At 31.5% G+C, this 13141-nt stretch overlaps 1 protein-coding gene across 9 annotated transcripts in view; it reads left to right on the forward strand.

Annotated features, from left to right (window-relative positions):
* Nucleotides 1-10887, forward strand: part of hppy (MAP4K3-like protein hppy) — a 53033-nt gene extending 42146 nt beyond the window's left edge. For all 9 annotated transcript variants that reach the window (XM_014429346.3, XM_014429347.3, XM_014429348.3 and 6 more), the window contains 5 exons: nt 1018-1210; nt 2851-2934; nt 7010-7102; nt 7220-7346; nt 9824-10887. In XM_014429346.3, coding sequence (XP_014284832.1) covers nt 1018-1210; nt 2851-2934; nt 7010-7102; nt 7220-7346; nt 9824-9920 — 594 coding nt within the window. In that variant the 3' untranslated portion in view covers nt 9921-10887. The remainder of the gene's footprint in view (nt 1-1017; nt 1211-2850; nt 2935-7009; nt 7103-7219; nt 7347-9823) is intronic.
* Nucleotides 10888-13141: the final 2254 nt, after the last annotated feature.

Below are 13141 nucleotides of genomic sequence, written 5' to 3' on the forward strand. Positions count from 1 at the left end.
TATATTATATCATGAGTTAGGTATGTTGTAGAATGGTAACTGGATTGAAATTAGTATCCCTCCCATTCAGTCAGAGTCAACAGCTCTGTACCAATTTACTCTTATTATCTTGTTATACTTCATTGCCAGACCCTTGCATACTGCTATTGCAGTGAGAGGATACCTTACATTCCTCTCTACAATTAATTCTCTTCTACTACTCCTCTATTTCATTCCATTTAGTACACAAAAATAATGATATTCCGGCTTCAATAAAAAGAAGAATATAATCTGGTAATAGTTACTTTTTTGGGCTTTATTAACAATTGAGAAGCAGTTTACTTTTAAGAGCTACGACAATAAGAATTCTTTTCCCCTATCTGGCTATTTCGTATATATATGGAGGGGGGAGGGATTTGTCCTACAGGTAACCAACCTATCTAGCCAGAGTGAGAGAGTTGAGTTTACATTTCTTGGGATTGCTACAAAAAGGTCAGCCCACCTTGGCAATAATTGAACTGGCACCGTTCCAGACTCTAATTTTCTAAGGTGATGCCTTGACACTCTTGACTACATACAACTTCAAAAATAAGTCTTGACTTTGGTTTAGAATTTTAATGTCAAAAAAACTTTACTGTTTAGATGTAGATACATTAAATTTGATAGAAAACTTTTCATTTGTAAATATTTGTTTTCTAATTAACCATTTACAAGCTATGAACATAATAATTAAAATTTTTGATGCTCATATTCCAGTTTTTAATTGTTATAGATTTATTTTATTTTATTACACATTTCTTTATGACCGATTTAGTTACTAGCTGTTAATACATTTTTTAAAGTTTGGATAGTTAACTTACTTAATCATAATGCTATTAAACTATTGTTTTCTGATGTTATTGTAAAGAGATAATCGATAAATGGTTTTTAATGATGAAATAAGTTTTCTTTTCATATTTCCTCTTATTTCTTATTGATGTTTTATTCACCTGTTCTTCCTGCTGAAGTTAATTTGATGAATTATATGTTTTACATTAGCACGTTGAATGCAATCTGCCTTCTCCACTGAATGTTTTTGAAATGGTGATTACTCCAGAACTAGAATACCCAGTCGTTTGTGTGAGTGTCAAGCAAGGATATCAGCAGGATAGGCTTATTCTTGAACTGATAAATATGAATTCTGGAGCTAGTTGGTTTCATAGTGATGAGCTTGAAGATTTAGATGGAACAGGTAAGGTGCAGCTTTCCCTTTAGTACTGTAAATCATGTTTTTTTAATTTGTTTTGTTCATATTATTCATGCTTTCTGCACTGTTTAGACCACATTTGTCCTAGATTAAATATTTCAGGTCTCCCCTTCTTTCTATATTTAGCACTGTAGGTAAAAAAGTTATATATTCCCATTAATTATACTTGCATATGAAGAGTATGTCAGAAAAATCCCGTAAGTGCTTCCTACTATCATAATTTTTCAGTTATGAAAATTATCACAAAAACCCCTTTGAAGCTTTTATTTTAATGAAAATGGTAGTTACGAGTTTTTGAAGATGTACTATTGATAAATTTTATAAATAGAAAAAATTATTCATGAATAGAATCTATTTCACAATACTAATGATTTGATTGTTTCTGTACTGATTTATTTTGCTTATATTGTGTTTAACAACTTAATAAAAAATCTATCTACAAACAAAAAATGAGAAAATCTGTTAACTCATTTTTGTTTGATGTAATACACGTTTGCCATGCCAGTGTCAGGCTGCTTGCGAGTTGGAATCATGGAACTAGCCCAATCGCAGCTTGGTTCAATGGGACAGGGTTGGAGTATCATATCCATAGAAGTTAAAAACATTTTGCTACTAATTGTTAAGGTTGTTTCCAATTTGGACTCTCTGTTCAAGAGATATTTAGTATTAAACATAATCATAATGTTTTCTAAAAAACTAAAAGTGAGTGTTCTCTGTCTGAGGGAAAGTGCTGGATGATATCTTCTGCAACCAATGGTTTAAACAAAAAATTGATGTTGATTTTGGGAATGTAAATGTAGGCCACAGAAGAAAAAAGAGTTTTCAACAAAAAAAAAAACTTGAATATAATAAAAACAAAATTCAAAGTTTGATGAATCGTAAAATATTCTGTTTTTGTTCTTAAATGATTGGGCTAACTGACAATTATTATTATTAATTTTGAGATCTTAAATGGACATTGCCTGGTTTTCCCTCTCATTTATGGAAAGACCCTTTTGTTCCTCTGTATAGGTATTTTCCTAATGCAGTTTTAGCGGATATAGAACTTTTTTTTTTTTTATGTTAGACCTCATAGAAATACAGTCTTTTCCTTCATCAATTGTTACCCCTCAATAACTCAATTTTGAAAACAAAAATTTGATACAAACTTTTTTTTCGTTTGTATAATTCAAGCATTTGAAGGATATGAGATCTCTAAATTAAATGACATTTAAAAGTACTAAAAGAAATATTAAAGGCACTAAATACTTGTGTTATTTATTTGTCCTTAGTGTCACTTGTTTAAATGAAATGGATATTTGTTATAATTACCATTGTTTTAAGTTATTAATTCAGGGCCGCCCATAGCTCAGTGGTTAAGACAAAGTCTTACCAATTTGATGTCTATTGGTGGTGCCGGTTCGAATCCGGCCTGGGACGTTGACTTTTTTCATTGAGTGGCGGTCTCACTAAATGAAGAACTTTGACACCCCCCCCCCCAACCATGGTTAGGCAGTATAGGACTCCAATGGGAGTCTAGGGCCAAAAAAAAAAAATATTAATTCTTGATTTACACTTCCGATATTTGTTTTTTATTTATTTATTTTTTACCTACTGTATAATAATTACTGTGATTTTTTTTTCAGCTACTGTTATCCCACGAAGAGAAAATTTGAATATAATCAGTGTATCCCAATTAGAAAAAGATGCCATTTTAGTATGTTATTCCAGTAAGTAATGTTTTTAATCAAAATAAGTTTTTCTTAAAAATCAAATGTCAGAAAAATTATGTGAACTTATTGACTTTTACCATATAAAATATTTCTAACAAATTTCACATCATTAATATTTCTTAAAAGCATAATGGTGGGTACAGAAACTCTATTTGATCCATCAAACAAGACAAGACAGGTTTGTAAGCCAATTTAAATTAAATTTGGTTTAGGATAAGAACAGTTAAACAATGTGTGGTCTTACTTAAATTGTGAATTAATGCTCAAATGTGCTTAATATACACTTAATCTATCAGATTGTTTAGTGTTATAGGACTTCCCTTCTTTCTATAAAAAAAAAAAAGATGCTTGGAATTTTAGATTCTTAAAATGGAAACCACTATTATTTTTTTTTTCTTTCTTGCCTGGATACAAAAACACCACATATTATAACAATGATTTATTATATATATATTATTATTTATTACATCAGTCTTAGAGTATTACTCATGCCGTGAACATCTCAGTGGTATCTCTCTGTTCATCCAGTTATAGCGAAAAGTTCAGAGAAAATCTATATAAATTCGCAATTCACATTAGGCTAAACCTAGTGAAAGTTTGTGGCCATAGACACTCTAATTTTTCTAGAGAAAATAGCGATAAAATAGTGAATTTTTTAGATATTGCTCAGTACAGGTGGGCTGAAGTGGGGATTTGTTTGGCTGAGCGCTTTATCCGTAAGTGGCTGCATAACTAACTGCTACCGTGTTATTATTATTATTTAAGTCTTCTAGTCCTTTAAACTTCATTCATTTTTTTTTTTTTTTTTTTTTGTTTTTCCATTTAATCATCAAGATGATGATTTGTAAAATCTGTAATAAATTAATTTCAAGAGAAGATGAATTGAAAATCTCTTGTACAAATTGTCAAAATATTTATCATATTAAGTGCATCAATGTTGAAAGCTCAGACCCTGATATTATTAAAAATGGACCTGTTCCGAATGTGAATCAGGATACAGCACATTAAAAGGTTATAAACCCACCTCAATGATTCATGTCTTAAAGGGCCTAATCGAGGAGGTTAAGGAAATGAAGGCTAAGGTTTAGGACCTTGAAGAGCTGAAAGACATAAAGAACTCTCGTTAGGTTAGGTCTGCACCTGAGGTAGGGTCAGGTCAGGTGCAAGCAGTTCGATGGCTGCAAGAAGTCATCATAGGCAAGACCAGTTACTTGGATATCTTCAGTTGAATTCAGTATCCAAGTCACCACAATATTGTTATAATTTTCTTTTTTTGTTAAGAAGATATTTTATTTATATTTTTTTTCATCACTTTAATAATAGCACTTATAGAATTTTCTCTATTTATATTGCTTCTTTTTTAAATTTTTTATGACTCAATTTTTATTGACTTTTTTTCAAATTTCAATAACTCAAGCAACAAATTCCTTTTAATTTCTTATTTGTGTTACATTCTATATAATCATAAGAGTATATAAAATATTGTCCTTCTCTATCCCTCAACCTTTATCCTTTTTCTTACTTTTCCATTACCATCCCACAGTTATGACTAATGTCCTCAGTTCCTGTCACGTTAATGCACAATCTCTTATTGCCCACTTGGATGAATTCAAACAGTACTTCCTCGATAATTTTTACCACATAATAGCAGTTTCAGAAACGTGGCTTAAACCCTTTATTCCCTTCTCTCAAGTTTCTATTCTCAATTATGCTTTCTTTCACCATGATAGATCCTATTGCACTGGAGGTGGTGTTGGGTTGTTCGTGCATGTTAGTCCCAAGGTCAAAATCTAACTTCGTTCCCCATCTATCATTCCTTATGCAGAATACATGTTTGACCTACCTGTCAAATGCTTTACTCCTAAAATCATATCATACTGTAATCTGGACCTCCTTTCCTATGAATCCCTTCTATCTGACCTTGATTCCTTCCAGTGGGACATTATACACTCCTATAACTCCATCAACCCTTTGGTATCCACTCTCACTTCACATCTGCAATCTGTATTAGACATCCATGCTCCTCTCAAAACCTGAACCTTACACCGTCCAACTAAACCTTGGCTTACTCTGGAAACAAAAGCAATGATAAAACAAAGGGAAGCAGCTAGATGCAAATTTCGTCGGACCAGCCTGTCTGCAGATTATACACAGTTTATACTGCTCTGTAATGCAATCCAGTTAGCAGTTCAACAAGCTAAATCACTTTACATTCATCAACAATGACTCGACCCCTCACCTGTGGAGTCCCTCAGGGTTCATCACTATCCCCCACCCTTTTTGCTATCTACATCAATGACTTTCCCATCCTTATCCAACATTCTCAATACCATTTTTATGCTGAAGATTTTCAAATTTACCTTTCCTTCTCACCTTCTGACCTATTAGTTGCCAGGGAGAAGCTTCAAGAAGACTTGAATCAAATTAGTCACTGGGCATAAGAAAACAAGCTTAAGTTGAATACAGAGAGGACTAAAGCAATCGTAATAGGATCAAATCACCTCCTGAAAACTATTCCTCATTTTCCAACCTTATTCCTAAACAACAATCCAATATAATTCCATCCATACGTTAAAAACCTTGGTGTCGCCATAGACCAAACTCTCTCCTGGAAAAAACACGTCTCCAATATTTCCAATATAGTAATACCTTCTCCAACCTAAAGCGTTTAAATTATCTTCGTCACCTACTTCCTTTTGAAACACTATACGCTCCTGGTTACTTCCTTAATATTCCCCCAACTTTGATTATTGATGTGTGGTTTACGGGGGTGTCTCTGGGGGCCTTGATGCAAAATTAAAACTGCTTTTTATTTATTATCAGAAGTGTTAGTCATCTTATGTTTTATGATATGATATATGGTTTTATTTTATTTGTTCTATCTTTATTTTATATAGTCTATTAGTTATTGTTGTTTATTTTTATCTTTTCAAATTCATTATTTTATTATATTTTGTAACATTTTATAATTTCATTTTTATTTTGTATTTTACTCTAATGCTCTAAAGTCTAATTTTGATGCCTTTATATTATTCTAAGGGATCAATCCCAGAATAAATAAAGAATATTATTATTATTATATAAGGAATAATAAAAAAAATAAATAAACAGTGTTTCAGAATATCGAGCCATAAAAAATAAATAAATCAATTTGCCAGTATATTTTTTTCAATTTCCTATCTATCTTGAAACTTAAAACCTCAAATCATTATGGAAGGTTATGTGAGATGGCAACACTGAGGAGCTAGAGCGGGAGAATGTTTTTGTTTTTGAATTGAGGGTGATAATAATAGTGCGTGTGTGTATAATTGTCCCAGTTTGGTGGATGCTATATTAATTGTGTTTTTAGGGTATATGATTGGATAAACTCTTATTGACTTCTGAGTTGTGAGGGACCTTTTCTTTTATGATTATAATTATTGTCTAACCAATAATGTAAGTGTATTTAAGGTAATATAATGTTAAGATCTGATGGTATTGTTCATTCTTCATCTCTCTTATTTCCATTAAAAAAAAACTATTAGCCCCCTACAGGTTACATGTATTTATTTTATTTTATATAAAAAAAAAAAAAGCCTATCTTGTTCAACTAATAGATCTTCGAAATAACGTTAAGTGCTTGTTAAATGAGGATTCTGAACCTACTGATAAATGCTACAGAGATCTGCTTCTAAAAGAAAATGCTTAACCCATTAAAATTTCTTTGTAATCCAATACTATATCTAGCAACATCTACCTTCAGTTAGAAGTCCTAAATAATTTAAATGCACTATCAAGTTCTTTCAAAATCCAAAACAGGCCAGATATACATCAATGTTGGGGATAAATGGTTCAAAGGCCAGGCCACATACAAAAGTACCTCTGAAAGAAGAAGAGATAGGTTTATTTTAAAACACATGTAATTACCTAAAATAGTTCTCCCAGAACCCATAACAACTAGTGAAAAAGAGATTAAATGTATTACAATTCAGTAGTCTTTATTCTAGAGAATTTCGAACTATTTTTATTTACATATTAAATTCCTATTTTTGTTCATCAGATTTAAAACTGTTGTTACCTTGACATTTTGCAGATATTGTTAAAATTATTACCCCTCACGGAAAGCTTAGATCAAGCAGGAAACAGGTTTCTGAGCTACACTTTGACTTTCCTGTTGAATCTGTTGGTGAGTCTTATACTATGTTTTATGTATTTTAATAATTTTCTATATTTCTAATGCTGATACAATTTCTTTAAGTCTGAAGAATTGTTATATATTAATCACAATTTTTTGTTTTCCTAGTTTGCTTACCTGATAGTGTTCTTGTTTTCCACAAACATGGAGTTCAAGGACGGAGTTTGAAAAATGGTGAAGTAACCCAAGAGATTGTAGATAAAAGCCGAGTTTATAAACTTCTTGGCTCAGATAAGTAAGTTAATTTATCATTAAAGTTACAACAAATAGTTGTCATAATTCGAAAAAAAATTTCTATCAGTGTAGAAATATGTGAATTATGGGCAGTACTAGGAGTGTCAAGGACTAATATCTGACAGTTTCTCATTCTTCTGTGTTCTTCCCTTAGATGGCCAGATCAGGAACTAAAATGGAGAATTCAGTGGACCTCCTGAGGTCCACCAGGTCATACAGCTTCTTTTGCTCCTCAGTTAGACAGGGCCAAACCAGCTCCTTTGCTCTGGCAAAAGTCTGAACGTTTGAAATATATGCTCAATATTCAGATCCTCTCCTTCCCTGGATCTCAGTCCCAATATGGAACTAACAGAATAAGTGAGCTCTGAGTATGTTATTTCGTGTTCATAAACGGAAGATGAGGGCCTGCCCCTCTTCAACCATAGGGATTGCAACACTTCACAGATGGCTTCTTGCTCTGCCTGATAATTCAGCCAGCCTTCTCAATATTGTTGAGATATCATAATACTGGAATTGTAAATGGATATCTCCCCCAGGTTTAGTTATTGCATTTGTATTTATATTTTTAAAATCCTACCTGTTCAGAAACTGGATAATTTTTTTCAAGAAGTCAGATGAACCAGTTGTTCACAAGCCTCTCCAGTAGGTTCTCCATGCAGCTAAGAAATGGTGATGGTCCAGAAGCAGTTTTAGTTGGTATTTTGTTTGCCTTCTTTCAGCATTGGAATAATTACTCCTTCCTTTTAGGTCTCAGTTACTTTTCCTATCTTCCATGTAGTATTGATGCCCAAGTTGATTGGCCTATGATCAATTTCTCTAAGTTTTATCAATTTATCAAAATGGTATCAATAGTTAATTTTATAAAAATGGCTGATGGGGTCTTTCCTGAAGACCTGATAGCCTTTCTCACTAAGCTCTGGGTAGGTTTGCAAGATTGCTGGCCTGAATGCACATTATGTCCATAAGTTATAAGATTTAACTTTTTATGTATCAGATCTTCCATATTCCATTGTATGATTCAGAAGCATTTTCTTACTCCTGTTATTGAGGGCAGTAGCTAAGCTCCCACCTCCTACCCTGACTCCCGGGGAACCAGTTTACCTTTGGCAGCTTGGGAGTAGCCGCTATGAGTAGGGCAACCTGGCCTTATTGCCAGTTGGGAACCTGCAAGAGAAGTACCTCATTCTATTGCGTTTTATCCAGTTGTATCTATGTTGGAAAGTAAGTGCAAGGAGCTCTATTTTGTATCTGCCCCAGCTGTACGATTGAGACTATTTGCACCTTATGTTGTAAGTTCCTCCAACTTCAGAGGTCATTGAAGCATGAGTTTTCATCGCACAGCCGTACTGTCATTCTCCAACTCTGCCTGTAGATGTTTGCTCATGGACCCAACCAACTCTTCTCGTCTTAGATACCATGTCAATTTGATTCAAACTAATTTTGCCAATGTTTTAAAATTTTTTAGGAATTACAAAACCCATGTGATAATGTCTATTTGACCCTGGTGAACTTATGAGTCTGTACTTATTTAATAATAAATTGTGATGCTTTTAAACTAGGTACATGGTTTTGGTAAGTGATATAATGCATTAAAAACTTATGAAAATAAAAAAGAAACATATGAAAAAATTTAATTAAGCTAATTTAAAACTAAAGACCTTATCATTTGTAAAAAGGCAGATGAGGTTGTAGTTAAAAAAATGTTATTCTGTAACCACAAAACCTAAGTCCTTAAATTATTAAATGAAACTAATGTTGGAATTTCCACCATAAAAACATCTTTCATCGCTTCTTCTTTTGCGCTCTCCTTTGTCCCTGTAACCAATTTGTGCTGACCATTCTTGTCATTAAAAAGTGTTCTCATAGCTTCCAACAGCTTAATCAAGTGATGTTGATTCTTGATCTCCTAACTGAATGGTGTTAACATTCTTATGTCTTCCAGGGACACTCCCTTGAACCTGCTTCTTGTTGAAGAAAGCATCCATAATTATGCAGCCTCCATAATAATTAATTATACAGCATCCATGATAAAATTAATCAAGATAACCATATGCACTTTTCAAAAATACTCCTTTGACGCTATGAGTATTCTCAGGAGAGGCGTGTACATTATAGGTGATTTTCTCTAGGATATGCCTCAATCAAACTTACCATCACTAACTCCAAATTCTAGATGCTTGAAGCATATTAAAATGTGTAGGAAGGTGATAATGCTGGAGAAATATGCCTCCATTGATTTTTCTTTAGACAACATTATTGCCTATCCCCTGCCTTATATTACAACTCTGTGGATGATTTAGTGAATACATGGTTATTTATTTATAAATTTGTATATTAATTGTTAAGTACTTACATTAAAATGTTAGAGACCCTTGTTTATATTAGCAGCTAATCATGGGATCATGTGCATCTTACATATTATATTCTGTAACTTAAGCCTATGGTCCTATCTAACTCCAAACTATTTATTTTTTTTAGAGTGGTAGCACTAGAATCGAATACAGTAAAAGCAGGATCTACAACAGAAGAAGGAGCAGATCTATATATCCTGGCTGGACATGAGGCTAGCTATTAAATATTCGCTCAAATAGTCAAATATATTTTAACGGTAATTGTTGTGGTTGTGTTACATGTAAATAATTTTAAATTATATACCTCTTTTGAGTTTAAGGACATTTTTAATTTAACGTATAGATTGTTAGCTGTTAAGTTGTTAGTATTTTAAATATGTTGCATATAATTAATTATTACTATTGTGATATTAGGATTTAATAAAGACTGTGTACTTTGTAATTTATTATAATACAAGTTGATTATTTTCATCTATATAGAAAAGTAATGGTTTAAATATTGAATATTTATGTTTCCAAAAGCTAATATACACAAAAGTTAATGAAAAAATTTATTGTTTATCTTAAAATCCTAAGATATTAATTTTTAAATACTATCTTTTTGCTCTATGGAAATATATACTAAGATCAATATAGTTTGTAAATACGTATATAATAACAATATTATATATAAAGAAACCATAAATATATATATATATAATGTGAACAAATTGTAAAGATATATCTTATGACTGGTGTAAATATTTATTATATTTTTATTTATTATTTTTTTTTTTTTTTTTTTATGTGTAACTGTTTATCATAAACAGTCCGTTTCAACAAAATTAAAGTAACAATTTTTTTATTAAATCCAGCATTTATTACTTTAATTTTATGTACAATAGTTGCTGTTTTTTCTAGTCAAATTCTATCACTATAGACAAAATTCATTGGAGAAAAGCACTGACATTTTCTAAAATATTTATTTTATATTTATTGCCGCTGATATGTTTTTTCCTATCATCAATATTGATATACATATATATGTAGTTATCTCATGAGTTAATTTCTGTCTTCAGATTTGTTTTTTAAGCCAAATTATTTCCTATTCTTTGGAACAACTTTGTTGGGTTATTGTAATATGTGGTGTAAAAGATGTTGCTGAGGATATAAACTGTACTATTGAAAATAAATATGAAATATTCTATTTAAGTTGGATTTCATTTAAATTATCTTTGAACCCTATTAGCTTATGTAATTGGCTGTGAATGTATAAAGTGGACTTATTTATATGGAAACATGTGCATAATTCTTTAAACAATAAAAGTATTTAAACATAAAAATTGATACAAAGTTCAATATGTGGTATCTGTGCTAATACTGGTCTGATTTAGATGTTTTTTCGTTTTTTTAAAGAGATTTAAATTACCTTTCAACTGATTATATTGATTTTTCCTTTCAATATTTTACTTTTTAAGTTTTGCATTAAATAAAATTACTTTTCATCAAAACTTTTTCCTCCAGCTTCAGTGTAAGTGTAGTGTATGCAAATGGTTAAAGAACTTCAAAGATAATCTTAATATATAACTTAAAACAATATTTAGACTAGTTTTATCAAAATCGTTCATTTGAGAGCCATTTTGGAGCTATAGTCCAATGCAAAACTAATTTTTATGGCTAATGCTCACTAAGGTAAAAGGTTTTGAGACCAAACCCCTACAAAACAAAAAAAAAAATCAGTCAACCTGCTTAAGAGATAACCTCGGTCGTTTTTGTGTGACCATTGACCAAAAATGCCTTTTATAAATTCAATCCAATTACAATATTTAGTGCTTCTAGTATCAGTAGGAAAGTGAATAAAATTTAAATTAATTTATTATTTTGCATAGTTGTTAATAGAGGGTATGTCTAAAATACATTTGAACCCTTAATGTATTCATCTCAAAAACCTAATTAATTTACCTCTCTCTATATATCATTACGAAAGAAGAAAGTTGTGAAAACCAGTTTATATTGTTTGGTAATATCATCTTGATTCTTTAAAATTTGTATCTCTTGTTCATAGTCGAGGTTGCCACTTATTAACAACTGATTTTAATAATGAAGATGATAATCATTGACAACCAAAAGCAGATTATTGGACTATTGGTCGATAAGGACTGAAAATCAACAAGTTGATAAATAGGCTATTGGTTGAAAACTGTTTGCTCTAAAAAATCATATAAATTGCCTAGGGTTTGATTAATTGTTGTTAGCATCATAAATAAGCTATTAATTAGACTTTTTAGATATTAGAACAAAATTCAAGATGAAGACAGCCCATATTATTGTTATATATACATATTGTTGTTAGAATATTGATCAAACTGTTTATATTAATTATTAGATAACTTATATTCGATCATACAAATATGATATTTTGAATTTGTTGGGATATTGAATAAATTGCTAAACCGGTTTGCTTTATGAATGGAATGTGGTCCGGATGCGGTTAAAAAAAATAAAAATAAAAATAGTATTAATAATACTAAAAATAGTATAATTATTTACTAGTTGAGTTTTTTTTTACCGCACCCAGACCATATCCCATTCATCTATACACACGGTCAATCAATAATCTTCCTGTTTGCTTTATGTCTTAGTTAAGCTAGTTTTCTCTCTGACATTCTATATTTAGAAAATTTTGATCTCAAATTCAGATTCAGCACTCCAGAAAACTATAACCAGTTTTGAGGGAATTGGAATATTAAAAAGCTTTCTCCTCAGTGATCTGGATTATCTCCACATTTGGGACTTAAAAAGGTACCTGACTGTCTTTTCCTCGGTCTTTCTTTTATGTTATTGAATACCATACTTTCTACCATATTGGATTTTCTGTAAAACTTAAGAAGTGGAGTTTTTTTTTACTATTCACCTGTAATCAATTGGAACTATCTATACAATAACTATTGTCAGTTTGGACTGGTATCTCAGATATTTAGATGATATGTTTAAAATTTTACTAATTCTACTCAAAAAATTAGATAAAATCTGCATTGCTATAACCCATGAAGGGTCAGGGGTGCAGTATTTTGTAAGGAAGTACTATTACTAGATCAACGGTTGTGGAAGGAGATGATTTGGTCAGAATGATGCTTGGCCGACAATTAATTTACTCAATTAACATGTTGACTACCAACTACGTGTTATCTTGTAGTTGGTGTTATTGCCTGTGACACCAACCTATGAGATAACTCGTAGTTTGCTTACTTAGCTTAACTTACCACACTTACATTGATTTCCTAGACTGAAATCTTGAAAAGTACAGTGGCAGTCAACGTGTTAAGGGTACTGATTTTATGTGGCTGGGTGGATCCCGGACAGCTCCCAAACCCAGAGGGCTGACTCAACAGCTACAGTGAAACAGATAATAATTATCTACCATAGCCAGATTCAAACCCAAATCCTTGGAGTTAGTAGTCCATTG

This window comes from Halyomorpha halys, unplaced genomic scaffold, assembly GCF_000696795.3.
Source record: "Halyomorpha halys isolate HHAL.00 unplaced genomic scaffold, Hhal_1.1 Scaffold790.1, whole genome shotgun sequence".
Taxonomy (NCBI): domain Eukaryota; kingdom Metazoa; phylum Arthropoda; class Insecta; order Hemiptera; family Pentatomidae; genus Halyomorpha; species Halyomorpha halys.